The sequence below is a fragment of the Hippopotamus amphibius genome, chromosome 10 (assembly GCF_030028045.1).
Source record: "Hippopotamus amphibius kiboko isolate mHipAmp2 chromosome 10, mHipAmp2.hap2, whole genome shotgun sequence".
NCBI classification, from domain to species: Eukaryota; Metazoa; Chordata; class Mammalia; order Artiodactyla; family Hippopotamidae; genus Hippopotamus; species Hippopotamus amphibius.
In genome coordinates this window covers 114,569,764-114,586,713 of record NC_080195.1, presented here as the reverse complement: position 1 = coordinate 114,586,713, position 16,950 = coordinate 114,569,764, and the positions used below count along the sequence as shown (strand labels likewise).

Here is a 16,950-nt window from a genome sequence, read left to right as displayed (position 1 = left end):
GGAGGAGCTGGCAGCTCAGTGCCACAAACCATCTTAGATGGTGGAGACCAGGTGTGCATGAAGCCAGGCACTGTGGACACGCTTGGGGGCAGTACACGTGCAAAGCCTCCTGAAACTGCGGGAGGCTGAGTTTGAGGCAGATGCAGAGAGAGGCCCTAAAGACTAATCTCACTGCCCTTGCAGAGCTCGTAAGGCTGTGATGAACCGGCCGAGGGAAAGCTTCTGAGCTGGGCTTCCGGGACCTGACTCTGTTCCTTCTCTAATAAACCGCGTGCGTGCCCCAGGCAAGTCTCCCGACGTCTCTGGTCTCAGACGTCTCATCCTCAGAGTGGACGACGCCCGCGTCATGGTGCTGTGAGGCTCCCCTGGGCGGCGTCTGCCCCGAACCCCAGCTACTGGAGTGACCACCTCGCCCCACGGGTGGCCTTCCTTTTCCGAGAGACACGTTCATGGCAGGGAGCCTGAAGCCAGTCCTCCTGTTCAATGCCCAGCTCAGCCTCACAGGGACTCTGGGCTGGTGGGCAGATTGCTTGCCCGCTTCACTGCATACTTCTCTCATCTGCAGCCTGGGGAAGAGACAGCCTCTATAAAACACTCCCCAGGACGTCTGGGATGCGCTGAGCACGACCCGAACGTCTGCCAGGCAGGTGCGAGCCCCATTCACAGATGTGGAAACTGAGGCCCAAGATTCGCAGCACGTGGCACTGCTGGGGGCAAACCCCAGTCTGCCGATTCCAGGGCCGCTGGATAAGCAACCGTAGGGAGGGGTGGGAGAGAGCTGAGGCTGCTGTTCGGAGGCACACCGCGGCCTCCTGAGAGTCTTCTCCCCTCCTGCACCTTTTCTGGGGTCCAACACACAAGAGGCATTGGACAAATGCCTGTTAGGAGACAGGGGTTGAGAGGCACATTTGGCTAGTGGGGGCACGAGCTACTTCCATCAAAATGCACAGCGAGATCTGGTGGGGGAACCGAGAGATATCTAAGATCCAATTGTAACACGTGTCTGGTGGTAGAGGAGGCTGTGAAGTCCACGACACACACGAAAGTAAAGGCAGACGGGACACATCTGTGAGGGAGGGCCGACCTGGAGGGATGGAGAGGCCACAAGGAGCGCGGTGCATCGGGCTTGAGGTGAAGAGAAGGTGCAACCCCCTCGCTCCGCCACCCACATTCCAGACCCACGATCCCACGGGGGTTTGGGACACAGTGACTATGTGCAGAGAGCCTGTGGAGCCAAGGAAACGTGGTGCGAGCTGAGGCTGGAACCAAGCCTCATTTACAACCAAGTGGCTGAGAGCCCTGTAGGCCCTGAATAATGCCCCACCCCCCAAAGTTGCCCACACCCTAACCCTGGGAACCTGTGAGTACCATCTTCTGGGGCAAAGTCTCTGCAAGTGTGATTAGATTAAGGTTCTTGAGATTATCCCGGATAATCCAGGTGGGTCTAAATGAAATCACAAGGTCTCAAGGGAGGCAGAGGGAGCGCTGACAACACATGGAGGAGAAAGTGACGTGAAGCCAGGGCAGACAGAGATTGGAAGATGCTGGCCTTGGAGAAGGGAGGGATGCAGCCACAAGCCAAGATCTGCTGGAGCCCCAGGAGCTGGAAGTCAGGGAACGGACTCTCTCCCAGGGCCTCTGCCGACACCTTGATTCTGACCCCAGGGATACTGATTTAGGACTTTTGGCCTCCAGGGAAAGAATACATGTCTGTTGTTTTCACCACGAACAGCGATCCTTACAGTAGCTCCAGGGAGCTAACATACCATTGACCTCCATTCTGAGAAGGCTGGAAGCTTTTTCGCAGGTGATGGGAGTCCTTGAAGCTGCATGAGGCATGGTGTGTATATAGGACTGGGACCAAACTGCAGGACGCGGCCAAGGAAGGACGGCTTAGAGAGGAGACACAGGAGGCTCGGGAGCAGGTCAAAGGCTGCGACTCACCCCATAAGAGCTGCTGTGAGGCTCGGGGACGGGGAGGCAGGGCGGCTGGAGGGGAACAGCCCGGCAGTCCAGTCGTGGGAACTGTCCTGGGCAGGGATGTCCACCCGCAGGACACGGCCACCCAGCCTCTGTGAACACCCGCTCGCTTGGGCTCGAGGCTGCCCTGAGGTTCGGTGGGGTTTCAGGGCCTCCTCCGCACAGAACCCATGTGTCACGTCTCATCCACGCACCGCTCCTGCCATCTCTCTGGGTTGCTTTGTTTTCTGTTTTTTCACTTCTGGTGTCTGAGACCAAGCTCCAAGGTTATAAATAATGGACTACAGGGGACTGAAAATGTAGAAGGCGCAGAGCCGAAAGAATAAGAGATGTGCTGAGCCGAGCTCGACCCAGAGGGCTGCCGGATGCCAGGACGTTTCTCTCCACTTCAAATTCCTTTTAGTTCTTGAGACGTGACCCCAGTGAGATGCAGCTCGTGCTCCGTGACCCCTGTACTCCCCTCGCCGGGCCCTCATCCCACTCTCCTGCCCACGCCTCTGGGACCTGTCTCATCCCCGGCCATCAGGACTCCGAGGGTGGTCCCAGGCCACCCACCCTGGGGCAGGGCTCCTGGGTGCAGGAGAGGAGGTGCTGGGGAGGACCTGGGGCCGCAGCCCCTCAGGGACCATCCACGGGGTGACCTCCCCCAACATGCAGCCCCTCCGGCCCGGTTCAAGGCAGAATGTGAGAATGGTGAGTGTCGGGCAAGGGCGAAAAGACAAGATGTAGAAGAAATCGTGTGAAAGTGAGACCTGGGACCGGGAGGCAGAGAGGGCCCCTCTCTCCAGCTCAGGCCAGTGAGGAGCAAGTCCGGGGAAGCAAGCATCCGGGTGCCATCATCACTGCCCAGTGGGAATGAACCGGGCATCCGTGGAGTCTTGGGGAGCTGTGCCTTCCAGCCCTTTCCAGGGACGGGTCAAGGCTTTCAGCGGAGGACTGTATTTGGAGAAAGTCTTCAAAGGGGTAAACAAGTTAAAATGAGGCAATTGTATGAGTTTGCTGGGGCTGCCGTAACAAAGTGCCACAAATGAGCAGCTTAAAACCACAGAAGTTTGTCTCTTTCTGACTCGCTTCACTCTGTATGACAGTCTCCAGGTCCACCTGAGTCTCTGCAAATGGCACTATTTCATTCCTTTTCATGGCTGAGTAATATTCCATTGTATATATACACCATATCTACTTTATCCATTCCTCTATGGAATAGATGAACTTATTTGCAAAGCAGAAATAGTCACAGATGCAGAGAACAAACTTATTGTTCGTTACCCAGGGGGAACGGGGTGGGGGATGTGTGGGATGAATTGGGAGATTGGGATTGACATATATACGCTACTATGTATAAAACAGATAACTAATGAGAACCTACTGTATAGCACAGGGAACTCGACTCAATGCTCTGTGGTGATCCAAATGAGAAGGAAATCCAAAAAAAAGGGGACACACGTATACGTACAGGTTATTCACTTTGCTGTACGGTAGAAACTAACACAACACTGTAAAGCAACTATACGCCAATAAAAATTTTAGAAAAACAACACAGAAGTTTATCCTCAAGGTGGTGGTGGGTTTGGGTCCTTCCGAAGGCTCTCAGGGAGGGTCTGTCCTGTCTCTCTCCAGCTTCTGGTGCTGGCCGGCAACCCCTGGGGCTCCTTGGCTTGTGGATGTCTCACCGCAGGCTCTGCCTCTGCCGTCTGTCTCTCGTGTGCACATTTCCCTCTTCTTAAAGGACACAGTCATGTGGGATAAAGGCCCCTCCTCAACTAGCATGACCTCATCTCACCTTGGTTACATCTGCAAAGACTCTATTTCCAAACACAGTCCCATTCACGGGTACCGGGTGTTAGGATGTGGGCATATCTTCTGGCGGAGGGCGGGGGGACATAATTCACCCCAAACCGTGGGGACCCACGGCAACAAAGGCAGGACGAGGTTCAACGTGGGCAGGCAGGAACCTGCCAGAGGAAGCTGGGGCCGTCACGCGGACACCCTGGCCAACAGCGGAGCGTACCCCGATGGCAGGACTGGGAGGAAGGCTGACGGGCTGAGTTGGCCGTGGGGCGGGGTGGGGGCGGGGGAGCCGCGGAGCTTCCATCTGCAGCGGGGAGAGGCCTTCCTTCCTCCCCCCATCGCCTCCTCTATTTCCTTTTCTTTTTATTGCTTGAAATTTCATTAGGAAAACTGAGCACTGTTTTCCTGCCAGAAAAGAAATGTCTCTGGGTGTGGGTGATGGGGACCCCGAGCGGGTCCAAGCGCCACCGTCCCGCTTCTCACCCACACAGAGGCCGGCGTCCACCACCAGGAGAGGAGCCCCGTGGGCATCCTCTATGACTGCTACAAGTGCCTCCAAAGTTTGGGGTTTCTGCTCAGTGTTGCTGCACTTTCAGGGGTGCTTGTCCCCGATGTAACCTCAGCCGGGGGCCGGGTCTCTCAGGCCACGCTGAGGGCCGCACGGTCCCACGTTGCACGGCACCCGTGTCACCCGGCGTGTGGAGCCCGTGTTGCCCGTGCAGCCTCTGCACTGAACCGAACAATCCCTCTCAGGCTCGCTATTTTTAGTTTGATGCCTGGGGCTCACCGCGGTTGGCTGAAAGCCGCTAACCCCTGGCTCCTTCTTCCAGAAGCCACGCCTGGCGCTTCCGAGGGGGTGGGAGCTGGAGGCTTCAAGGGGCCCCGGGGTGTCTGGACCCGACCGGAGTCCTCTAGGTGCTGCCTGAGCTGCTCCTCTGGAGCACGTGAGGAGGGGGCACTACAGACCTAACCAGAGACCCCAGACCCACACGGGGCCCCGCTGCTCCAGCACCGACACCCAGGAGACCCAGGGTCCCCCCTCCCTAGAGACGCCCTGGGCTCTGGGGAGAGGCCTGGGAGGGAGACGCTGTGCACAGGATGAGTCGGAAAAAATAGGGTGTGGGGCTCGGCACGCTGTCACGTTCTGGGGGAAACGTGGGGGTGCAGGGAGTGGGGGGGCAGGTGGGACGAGGTCTCGACGTATCCACAGTTTAGAACATCAGCCGTGTCCCCTGGTGCACGCAGCCCACACCCTCCAGACTCACAGACAGGAACCCTGAGAATCGGGCCCTGGTGACAACGGTTTAACGCCGTGGGCGCCCAGGACGGGTGGCCGCGTCCGACGCTGGAGGGCGGCCCTCGCCCTCTGCCCACCCGCTTCGTCACCCACGGGGCTGCTGCCGTGCCTCCACCACCCAGGCACCACCCTCACTGCGTGTCCCTTTAGTCCCCCAGGCTGTGACTCATCTCAGCCACCCTTCCTGCCGGGTGCCACCCGCACTGCTTCGAGAAATACTCCCGGAGGAACGTCACTGCTCCCGACGTGCCCCCTTTATAACTCTGCCACAGGAAGTGCCCCTCCAGACCCTCACCCCGGGAATATTCTGGGCTGTCTTTGCCAGGCGTGCACAGGTGCCACCTCCCGTCTCTGCTCTTTGGGGCTCAGCCTTCAAAACACCACCCGCGAATTCCCTGGTGGTCCAGCGGTTAGGACTCTGCACGTTCACCCCTGAGGCTGCGGGCTCAAGCCCTGGTCCGGGAGCTAAGATCCCGCAAGCCAAGCAGCGTGGCCAACAATGAAGGGAAAATAAAAACGGCTGACAGAACACCATCTGCAGAATGGGTCTCCAATAGATGCTGGACCGCAGCTCTGCATCCTGGGGGCTCCAGGGGGGCATCTTAGACCCTCTCTGAGCCACGTGTCCCACTGCTTCTTGCATGTGCTCTAAGAGCTGGATTTTCCGTCATTAATAGTGACGGTGAGACGTCTGAGGCTGACATAAGACGCTTCACTGAGTGATTTCAGAGTAGGGACGACCACTAATTGTGAGCCTTTAAGCACGGCTCACACCTTCACTTTTCCCCAACTCTGAGTGCAAACACTCTGGGGGCCACTCCCCACAGCGCTGTGGGACCGGTGCGCACGGCAGACGGGGGCTCCAGACGCGCCGCCAGCCACGCCGGCTGCTTCTGCTCACCGTCAGCCTTTACGTAAGGATGCTCTGGGTGAGCTGTTCTTGCAAATGGAAATTGCAGGTGGAGAGATGACTGAAGATCTCTAGACAAGCATGTCAAAGGCACTGCCTCTTTTTCTGTTATTTGTAAGGCTGTAAAAGTAAAAACAAAAATATCCCCAAGGCAGAAGCTGTGAGGATAAAGGCAGCCTGAATCACTGGGCTCCGCTCGCTGGTCTGCTTACAGAATGAATCAATGCACCGTGCAGCTGGCCCGGGCGATGCCTGACCCCATGTGGACAGCACCCCGGTACCTGGGCCTGCAGCCGGGCAGGGGCGGCTAGAGGGCGGTGGCCGCTTTTCCTCGTGGCCGTGTTCTGTCCGGGCCGACGCGAGGAGGGTCTGCCTGTGACAGATCGTCCCAACTGCTGCCCCTCCGCGGGCGGGCTCTGCCTCTCCCCAAAGCTCCCCTGGGCCCCGGCCCCCGGGCTGAGGGGCTCTCCCAGGCTGCACACAGGCGGCTGAGGGCCTGGGGGCCGCAGAGCCAGCGGCCAAGGGACAGAGCCAGGGGAGCGCTGCCGGGGCGGCAGGGCACAGCGGCCCGCCGGGCACGCTCCCAACACAGCTCGCTTCCACAGCAAGGCTTATTTCGCCCGTAAAATCATGACGTGCTTGTGGGTACAAACGCACCAGGAGCCTGGAAGCCCCGATGCAGCCCGAGAGCGTGCGGGCCTGCGGGCTGCCCTCCACCGCGGTCGGGGCTGGTGGTCCTAGCGCATCCAAGCCCAGAGCCTGCGCTGGCTGGTCACGTCCCGCTCCCCCGCCCTCCCTCCTCACGGCAGTGCCGCCTCCAGAACAGTCGGAGGAGAAATGAAAGGCATTTGTGGTCTTCTCTCTGCTGGGAAGAATGGGGGAAGGGGAGAGGTTTGGGGGCCGGCCCGGGGAACACGGTCGCCGGGTATCACGGAGCTGACGCACCCGCGGAGCTGGGCTGGCCCCTCGTTCCACAGAGCACGCCTGGACACACAGCCCTGTGCCCGGAATAAGGATACATAAGGCCAGGCGTCTCGGGAAGGTCCCCCCGACCCGACACGGAGATCCGGCGGCTTGAATGCATGACACGGATCAATAGTAAACAAGTAAAAACCACACGACCTTCCGGAGCACACACAGAAACCCTGTGAGGTGGCCGCTGGCTCCCCGCCACTGCACAGGTGCAGACACCGAGGCACACCACCTGCCCGCACACTCCCAGGTGCAAACGCAGACAAGCCCACCCCAGCATCGGTGCTCTCGACTGTGATGTCACGCTGCCGGTAACTGAACCTGAAAAGCATCTTTCTTCCCTGACAGTTTAGTTCCGTCCCCGCCTGCAACATATCACTTCAGAGCCCACACCGCACACACCCGACCCTGGATGAACGCAACCCGGACCAGGAAATGGGGGAGGGCTTTGGGAGCACAACGTTTTCCAGGAGACACCATCATTCACGATTGCAACAGACCTACGCTGTGCAAACGGAGGAGATAAGAGCAGAAACGATTCACATTTAGAAGACAGCAGGCAAACTCATCCACAGATAAATGGAATGTGGTCCGTCCACACAACGCAACTTTACTCAGTGCTGAAGAGGAAGGACGTTGTGACACCTGCCACGACACGGACCAGCCGCGAGGAAACTGGCTTAGTGGAATGAGCCAGTCGCAAAAAGACGAATACCGTCCGAGCCACCTACAGAGGTCCCGAGAGGAGGCAGATTCACAGAGACGGAAAGGAGAGTGGTGGGCACCAGGGGCTGGGCAGGGGGACTGGGGGTCAGTGTTTAGTGGGGACAGAGTTTCACTCCATTTGGATGGTGGCGATGGTTGCACAACCGTGTGGATGCACTGATGTCACTGAGTTGCACACTTAAAATGGTGAAGATGGGGAAACTGTATGGGATGTGTGTTTCCCTACAACTTTTAAAAATGAAACAAATGTGAGGCAGGGAATCTAAAGCCAACCGAACAGAACGTTCTGGATCTTCTTTACTTGTGTCGAGACCGCGTTTTCAGAGGTGCTGTGAGTTTCTGTTCAGGCAAAAGCTCCTATCGGGTGATCCGCTTTGGGAACTGAGAAGAAGATGTGCTACCCGGTGGGGTGAAGCGGGGGGACAGGCAGGCAGGGGTGCGGCCGAGGCAAAGAACCACACCGTCAACTGCAGGGGTTATTTTTTTGAGATTGAAAATGTTTGGCGCCTTTTCCCAGGTAGCTGAATGCACTGCACAGGGACCCACGGCCCGGCTGTAAACCTGGTGCCAGGGAGAGATGGGTGCACGTTTTATACTCCTGTGGCTGGATCTTTAGGCGTGCACTATGTTAGAATATGTTTTTCTCAAAGAGATTCAGGACCCTGGAAACGCAAACACTTGACCACAAAAGCAGGAGGAACCATCCCATGAGCCGAGCAAGAGGCCGTGGCTGCATCTCAACGCCTTTCGAGCTGGACCACTGACATGCCCCGCCACTGGCCGCGGGCCGCCCCCAGGTTGGAGCCCAAGCCTCTGCCGCACCCGGGGTGGCGGGCTGCCGGGGGCGCCCTCCCGTCTCATGGCCTGTCTGGCGGGGGTGGGGGGATGGGAGCACGGAGGACTGCTTCATGGGGGCAGGACTGGGCTGTGGCTGTCTTGTCCATGTGGACACCTGAGGTCCCTCTGAGTCCCCTGGGGATCCTCTTAGCCCTTCTTGCCAAAGACCCCCCCATCCCCAGGAGTGCAGCCTTCCACCCCCAGACAGCAAACCCAGGACAGGGGTACCGGGCCCCAGCCTGCAGCGACCCAAGGCTACGTGTCCATCCAGCCCCCACTGCCCGGCTTGCGTCCGGGTCCGCATGGCGGGCACAGGGCTCAGCGTCCTGGCCGAGCATGAGAATGCAGGTTCCCAGGCGCTGTCTGATGGGGCGCCCTGCCCCTGCACTCCTTCCCTGATGCTCAGAGCTGCATTCTGCACGTTTCTGAGGCCAGGCGGCCCCTCAGCCCACAAGGGCTCTGGCGAAGTCACTGGCCCCTCGCTCAGGCCGTGAGGTGGCCCTGCTGCCCACAGGCGTGGCCTCTGCCGGGTCGGAGAGGGAGGTGCCCCGGGCAGTGGCCCCTGGCTCGACACCGCCCCCTCCTCGAGGTTGTCTGTCACCGGGGGCTCACAGAGGTACGAAGCCGGGGACACCGAGGCACTGCCAAGGCTTCTCCCACAGTCTACGCGCGGACAGGGCGAGGGAGGGCGGGGCAGACAGGACGTGCTTACTGAGGCTCCTGGGGGCCGGCTCTGCCCTGGGCTCTGCACGTGGGCTACTCAGCGCCATCCACATCTCCCCGGGGAGCGCCAGCATCACGCCCTCCTCACCGAGGAGAGGGTGACCTTCCCACGGCAGAGCCGGGCACCGGGAGGCTGTGTGTCGGCACTACGGCCTCCGCCCCTGCCCGTGACCGCCGAGCGCGGCCCCAGCCCCCCGCACTTAGCTGCAAGGTCTCCATGTCGTTACCCGTCAAGCCCAATGGCATGAGTAGGGGTCAGGCCTCCAGCCCACCCCCTCCTGAGGCCTCCGGATGTCAGAAAGTGTCTGGTTTAAGAGCACAGCGAGTGGGAAGGAGGAGGCAGTCCTGCCACCTCCTGAGTTCTCCTTGACTGCGGGCTAGAATTGGGAGAGACCAGTGCTTCCAAGAGCTTTTATTTGGAAGTATCTGCTACAGCATCTCAGGAGTCAGGCTGATTCACTTTACTGGCTGATCTACTTGCTGAAAAAGAAACTGAAAACGGAGACATATCACAGCTCAGCTCGGCCCAGCTGGAGACAAGAGGGTCATCGCAGGCGAGGGCCGGGCTCCCCCCATCACGACCAGCCCTGCCTCCATTTACACTGAAATCCCGAAGGGTGTGCAATGACCCCTCTCTCCAGCTTCCCTTGGTCGCAATTAATTTATGTTGCTATTTCAGTATCTTTTTAAAGCTCTTACATTATGAACATTTAAAGGAAGGGAGGGACTTCCCTGGTGGCACAGTGGTTAAAGAATCTGCCTGCCAATGCAGGGGACACGGGTTCGATCCCTGGTTCGAGAAGATCCCACATGCCGAGAGCAACGAAGCCCGTGCGCCACAACTACTGAGCCTGCGCTCAGAGCCCGTAAGCCACAACTACTGAGCCTGCGCTCAGAGCCCGTGAGCCACAACTATTGAGCCCATGTGCCACAACTGCTGAAGCCCATGCACCTAGAGCCCATGCTCCACAATGAGAGAAGCCACTGCAATGAGAAGCCAGTGCACCACGATGAAGAGGAGCCCCCGCTCGCCGCAACTAGAGAAAGCTCGGGTGCAGCAATGAAGATCCAATGCAGCCAATAAATAAATACATTCATAAATACATAAATAAAGGAAGGAAGTTAAATGACTTTGCTGGGACTGCGAAGGGTGACCCAGGGCGGTCGCTGTCCACCTGGCAGTGACGCAGGGAGCGGACAGCAAGAGCTGAAGCCCCGAGGACTCTCGCCGGGTCTGCCTGGCCGGGACGCACATCCCTGCACAAATGAGCAGAGGCCCTTCCGGTCGGCTGGAAAGGGATGCTCTGGGTGTGGGGCAACGCAGGGGCACGCGTCTGAGGGTGAAAGGGCATCTCCACGGGGCTTCACCAGGCGGCCGGACAGACATTCCAGGAGGGGAAAGAGGTTCCACGAACCAGGGAGGGACTCCAGGCCCAGCCACGCTGACCGCACTGGACCAGACCGGGCAGGTGCACCCTGCGACAAAGAGGACAGGACTGCCCTGAAGACGAGCAGCCAGCTGTGTCTGTGCCAAAGGCAGAGAAGCGAGCAGGGCCGGAGCAGGGAGGGGGGCTCAGGGAGGCCCAGGCCAGGCAGCGCAGGGCTCCCAGCGCAGGGAGGAGGGCGGGCCTGAGCCCTGCAGAAACCTCTCGGGAGAGGACGGCGGGCCGGGCCCCGCAGGCCCGTGGGGGCTGAACGCCGGCTTCCAAGGAACCCACGGCACAGCCTGGGGCCCCAAGTGGCAACAGGACCAGGCTGGGGGGAGGGCGGCAGGGTGGAGAGGAGGCCCGGCAGATGCAGACGGGGGCTTAGCCCCAGTGGGGAAGGGGACAGTGACGGGGAGGGGGAGCCAACCACGACACGCCGTTAGGAACTGGGAACAGCCTTCTGTGGACATTTTCGCCACTTTCCAAGGCTCTAACTGCTCTTCCTTTTGGATTTTTCTCATTGGCTCCATTGTTTTAGAGCAGAAACAACTTAGCAGAACTCAAGTGGCTGATCGTCTATTAAGACCCGGGTTCCAGCTGCAGAGCGAGGTGGGGACACGGACGTGGCAGCTCAGAGAGGCCGAGGGTGGCCGGGCAGAGTGCCTGCTGAGGGCTGCCCCGCAGGGGGCCTCTAGGCCAGGGCGATGCACCAACAGGCGGTCCCTTCCACGGCACTTACAACGGTCTTGCCCAGACGAGGCTTCTCACCAAACCCAAGCCCCAGGCCAGGCCCGGGGGTCCCACGAAGGCTTCACTCTGCCTCTTTCAGAAGGTGGGCAAACCCACGCCCGGACGTGCCACCAGGCAGGAGCCCCTCAAGCTCCCGTCATGCCCCGGGCAACCCAGCCAAGCTCAACCTTCCTGCGGATGCAGGTGGGAGAAAGAAGCCGGTTCCAAGGTCAGGGGAAGCTGCGGAGAGAAACAGCAAACCCTCTGGGCAGCCGTAAGACGCCTCCACTCCTAGAGGAGAGTCCTCGGAGCAGGGGTCCCAGGTCTCTGGGTTTGGAGACTCCTACTCCCTCCTCTAGCACCTGGGACCTGGAGGTGCCGGGTCCCACCTGCGTCCCCTGGCAGGTGGAGGAACAGGTGACGGGGACAGGTGTGCAGAGGTGCCGCTGACCGCATGAGGCTGCAGCCCTGGCCACTCGGCAGCCCCCGGCCTGGGTCCTCCTGAGGCCACCCAGTCTGCGAGAAGGGCTCCTTCCCCACAAGGCCGGTCTTCCCCAAGGAGGGAAACCTCTTCATCGGGCCCCACGTGTGGCTGGCATCACAGCCCCTTCCCACCAGCCAGGAACCACGGTGTCCTGTCCGTCATCGGGTGCCCTGCAACACTGCCAGTTCACTATCTGTCCCTCCCGGGGGAAGCGGGGGGGGCAGAGGGGCCATGGCTCGGTGGGCCACACTGAGCATCAGGAATGTCCCACTCACACTGGACCTCAGCTCTCAGCACACAGCAGCTGCTCTCAACTCGTCTGAGTAACAGCGACTTGCCCTGTCTGCTCTGATTCCTACAACAAGCAGCACAGCTGGCATCCTCACGTGGCGGTGGAGACATCTGGGCAGAGAGAGGAGGGACCTAACCCGAGGTCGTGGGGAGGGACATGGAGGCCCCAAGGACGGGGCCGCAGTCTGGCTCCCAGCACGGCCCTCGGCCACCTCGGATGCTGCTTCCATGTAGACCCAGGAAGGACCCAGACCCGGGAAGATAAGCCACGACTGCCCTCCGAGCCGGCTCTGCCCAGCCTCTGCAGGAAAAACCCGCGGGTGGAACACGGATCCCTCGGGTGGACCCCGGGACCCCAGGTCCCCGTGGCGGCCTCCCACTGGGCAGGTGATGTGACTGTGTGTGCTGGAGTCTCCTTCACACCAAGGAAGCAGTGAGCCAGCCACCCGGGGGCCACTGAACCTGGAATGCCTACGGTACGGTGACTACGGGTATGTCCTCAGACGGGGACGCTGGCTGGCTGTCCCTTTGGACAACTTTAGGTCCACACCCCAGGCTTTGCTGCAGCAGATACCGTCCGCAGAAGCCACCGTTCTGACTGTTATCTTCTCCCTCCCCACTGGGGCCCTCTCTGTGGGGAGCGTGGAAGGACCAGGAGCCGGGGAACTGGAAGGACAGAGAGCAGAAACGACGCAGAGGGATGACGGCCGGACAGAAGGACACAGGCGCCAGAAGCAGCACCTGCCCCATCCCCTGCCTGCAATCCCCCAGCGCTCTCCCCTCAAGAGTGACCCTTTCTGGAAAGGAGATGGGATGGGGATGAAAGGGAGACCTAACCCGACTGCCTGGGAACTTTCGGAATTAATCCAGTGCCTGGGACTTTAAGAAAAGAAACTGCAGCCGCTGAACACACTGCTGTAGGAGCTCCCAGCCCAGGATTTAAAGTCCCAACAGTGCTGCTGGGTGACAGTGCTGCTGGGTGTCGTGAGCGCGGGGTTCAGATTTCCCAGCATGTGCTTGGAACCCGAAACGATCCGGCTCTCCCCCAGGGCTGAAGGTCCAGCCCGGAGCCCTCGACAGCGCTGGCAACAGAGGGCGCAGGGCAAGGCCAAGGGGCAGTGGCACAGACGGCAGAGGTCCGAGGACCACGGTCTGCCTCCTCCCATCTATCCGTTACAGGGCATGGACGGAACAGAGAGAGAGCACCACGCCTGCCGTGTTCCAGAGTGTTCTAGGTACTCCGTCTACGTGGCCGGCTTCACTGCACGTGACAGTCTGTAGAGCACATGCTTCCGTCCCACTTTACTGCCCAGGAGGCCAGCTCAGAAGAGCCAGGGGTTAGATGCCCAGGATCACAGAAAGCGGTGGAGCGGGCACTCAGCACCAGATCTGGCCCCTCCCCGGCGCAGGTGCCCGCGGTCTCCCAGGGCCGCCTGCATGGCTGCTTTCGTGGAGGTCACCCAAACCTCAAGTATCTCAGCAGCAAAATGCCCACCATGCCAGCCTAGCTGAGCCCGCCACTCCGCGCTCACCTCCCTCTCCGCGCTCACCTCCCTCTCCGCGCTCACCCCTCTCTGGAGCCTCTCTTACACTTTTCACCCACGACCCATGGAATTTCTCCGGGAAACCTTTGGGAAGTTCTTGGGAAGGAACTGTCACTTCTGATGGTGACAGCATCTCATCGCACATCTTTCCGAAGATAAAAAGGGTGGATCTTTGACAGTTCTCCTCTGCTGGGGTAGAAAGTGTGCACGCTGTGTACACGTATGAATGTTGGCTGGTGTGTGCACACGTGTGTCTGCGCTTGTGCATTTACGGGTGGCACGCGCGTGTGTGCACGTGTGTGTGCACGCACACATATTTTTACGTGTACGTTGTGTGTGGATGCATGTGCGCACACGTGTGCGCACACGTGTGCATGTCTGTGCACGTGTGTCCATGCTGGAGCAGGGGAGCACTCAGCCGAGGGCCCTTCCTTCCTTTGGGGAGGCTGTTACATTCCTGTGCAGGCACAGGTGCCCAGTTCTGGATGTCAGGGGACCGGAGCGGGGAGTCCTGCATCAGGTGACCACCTGCCCTGATGAGACCAGAGGGGTGGACCACCTGCCCCTGCTTCAGATGTTTTCCGTTCCCCGTTATCTGGTTCCAATGAAGTGGGCTCTAGTGGGGGGAGGGGAGTCCGTACTTCTCCTTTCCTGGGATCAGGCAGGGGACGGGGGCGAGAGCGAGGCAGCTGGCAGGCACGTCTGAGAACCGGAGCCCCCCGAGCCCACTCCGCGCCTGGCTGGGGCATCTGCCCTGCTTCCCAGCTGCAGGAGTGCCTTGAGAAGAGCAAAGTGAAGCTCCGCGGCCCCTGCAGGGCTTCCCTGAAGCGTCCAGCTGAGATGTGGGAGCGCTTCCCTCACTGTGGCCTTCCCCCATCCCCCGCGCCCAGGACCTCAGGGGGAGCTTAGAGAAGCCCCCCTCCAAGCCAGCGCTCATTGTCTCTCTCTGCCAATCAGAAGCAGGAGACGTTCCGAATGCAAAGCCGGTCCAGAGGGTTGTCCAGGCTCTCTGCAGGCCCGGAGGTGGAGCAGCCCCTGGTCACCCCTCCGCGCTCAGAGCTGCCCACCTGCTGGGATGGGTGACTGAAGAAGGCGGGGGATGTGCAGCCCCTGCTGAGCCAGCCGCCGCCGACACCCCTCCCCAACCTGCTCCCCGCTGGCCAGGAAGCTGTGCCGGTCCCCACGGGGGCCGCGAGCTCCAGGCACCCCCCCTGTCTGGGGACTCTGTCCCGCGGGTCTGCCCGCGGGCTCCTGGGGGGAGTGTTCCAGGGTCGCTCCACCGGAAATAAAAGGCTTGATGGACCAGCCTCAGAACGTAGGAACTCAGCCTAATCAGATCTGCTGCCAAGAAAGCTCTGCCCACGAAATGGAGAAACTACCCCCTTGCAGTAGCCCCTCTCCACGGGGCCGCGCGTGGGGACCCCCGGCGCCGCAGAGCCCCGCCGCCCCCGGCCCGCGCTGTCAGAGGCCGCGGCCGGCTCCAGGATGCCGGGACGCTGGACCGCGGCCCCCTGCCCCGCCGGCGCCCCCTGGCCGGCCCCCACCCGCCTCCGCGACCCCGCGCGCTCCCCGGGGAGGGGCCGCCGGCGGGCTGGCACCGCGGGGAGCGCGCCCGGGCCGGCCTGGCGAGCCTGGGGAGCGGGCTACCTTCTGAATGCGTCCATCGATGTCCAGGTAGATGGCCTTGGGCCGGTAGCTGGAGGAGCCGGTTCCCATCTTGCCGAGCGCTGCACTTGGACTTTTTACTGTACTTTCCCGACGCCAGCCGCCGCGGGGAGGGCGGGGAGTGGGAGGAGGGGGCGGGCGGCGGGAGGACGAGGGCACCAGCCAACCAGCGCCGTCCTTGCCGCAGGCTCGGCTCCTCCTCCCGCGCCTCCCTCCTCCTCTCCCTCCTCCTCTATGCCTCCCTCCTCCTCCCCCTGCCCCGCCTCCTCTTCCCTTTCCCCCTCCCCCTCCCCTCCTCCCACGCCTCCTCCCTCTTCTCCTCCTTCCTCCTTCCCCATTCCCTCCCCCTCTCTCCTCTCTCCCTTATCTTCACTCCCTTCTCCTCCCCTCCCGCATTAAGGCACACCCCCTCATCTTCCCTTTGACTCCAGACGCCTTGCGGACAGGGCCAAGTGGGCAGCCTGTCTCCAAGTGCCCTCTGGACAGGTGCTCAAAGCGAGTGACTCCCTCTGGCTGCAAAGCCTGTCACCTCCCCATGTGACCAGATTCCCATAGCGACCCCCTCTGGCATCAGGGCTGGTCCCCTCCCCACGTGGACACTTGCCCACTGGGACTGCTTTGCTGTAGGTGGATACTCAGTCACCAGCATGGGGCCCTAAGCTCTTTGTGGTCATGACCTAAACCTCAAGCACCACTTAACACGAGAACTCCCCTGGCTTTCAGCTCTCCCTGCTGTGAGTGCCATCCTCATTTAATTTCAATGGGGGGGGGCGGGGGTAGTTCTTTCTCCTTCATGTACCTCCTTCCCTAAGTTTTCTGTACATCCTCGAGAGTGCAAGTCTCTCCCAGCTGCACCCGGAGCTGAAATGGCAATTTTATTTCTGTCCTGGATGCAGCCAGAGTGAGGATTACCCAGCCACCAGCTATTTGCTGGTTTCAGCACTGTTCTGGTACCCACCCCCCTGGTTAATTGCTACGGGGAGTGTGGGAAAAAAGGGAGGGAGTGTAGGCAGCTCTTGACCTGCAGATCACAGTGGGGGCCTTTGCGGCTCCCCAGTTCTCTGCGGGGTGGGAATGAGGTTTTTTTTGGGGGGGGGGTGGTGATGCTGAATGGTGCTCACTGCCTGTTGCTTTTGGAAGCCAGCGTCAAAACCAAACAGAGAATGCACTTATTGTTTGGTTCTAAGAGAATTCCAAGCCACGGCTTTCCATCTGTTGAATGTCTGGGGTGTGCTTACAGAGAGAGTGTCTGGGGCACACAGGCTCCTTCCTCCCTGCTGGTCCGCCCCAGCCAGGCTGCCCACGGCCACGGCCAGTGGTCTTAGCGTTTCCTCCCCTGGCCATCTGGCCTCCACCTGGTGGACAGTCACTGGCTTTCCGCACTCCTCCTGGCCGCCTGGGGCATTGGCCAGGCTGGAGCCTGGGGGTGGGGGAGGGGTGAGGTAGCCTCATCTTTAGGGAAGCGGTCTTCCTCAGCCTTTGGACGGTCCAGCGCGTGTCGCTGCTCTGGGGTGGGCTGGGGGCCTGATGGTCGCTCAAAGAATGGGGACAGTTTTGCCCTTGCCTCCAGCGCAGCA

The 16,950-nt window shown here is 60.5% G+C and overlaps 1 protein-coding gene across 4 annotated transcripts in view; it reads right to left on the bottom strand.

Annotated features, from left to right (window-relative positions):
- PDE9A (phosphodiesterase 9A) overlaps positions 1-15,463 on the bottom strand; it is a 92,998-nt gene extending 77,535 nt beyond the window's left edge. For 3 of the 4 annotated variants that reach the window (XM_057697918.1, XM_057697917.1, XM_057697919.1), the window contains exon 1: positions 15,356-15,448. In XM_057697918.1, coding sequence (XP_057553901.1) covers positions 15,356-15,424 — 69 coding nt within the window. In that variant the 5' untranslated portion in view covers positions 15,425-15,448. Of the gene's footprint in view, positions 1-15,355 lie in introns of all 4 variants that reach the window. The other variant, XM_057697916.1, reaches the window with a different exon arrangement.
- Positions 15,464-16,950: the final 1,487 nt, after the last annotated feature.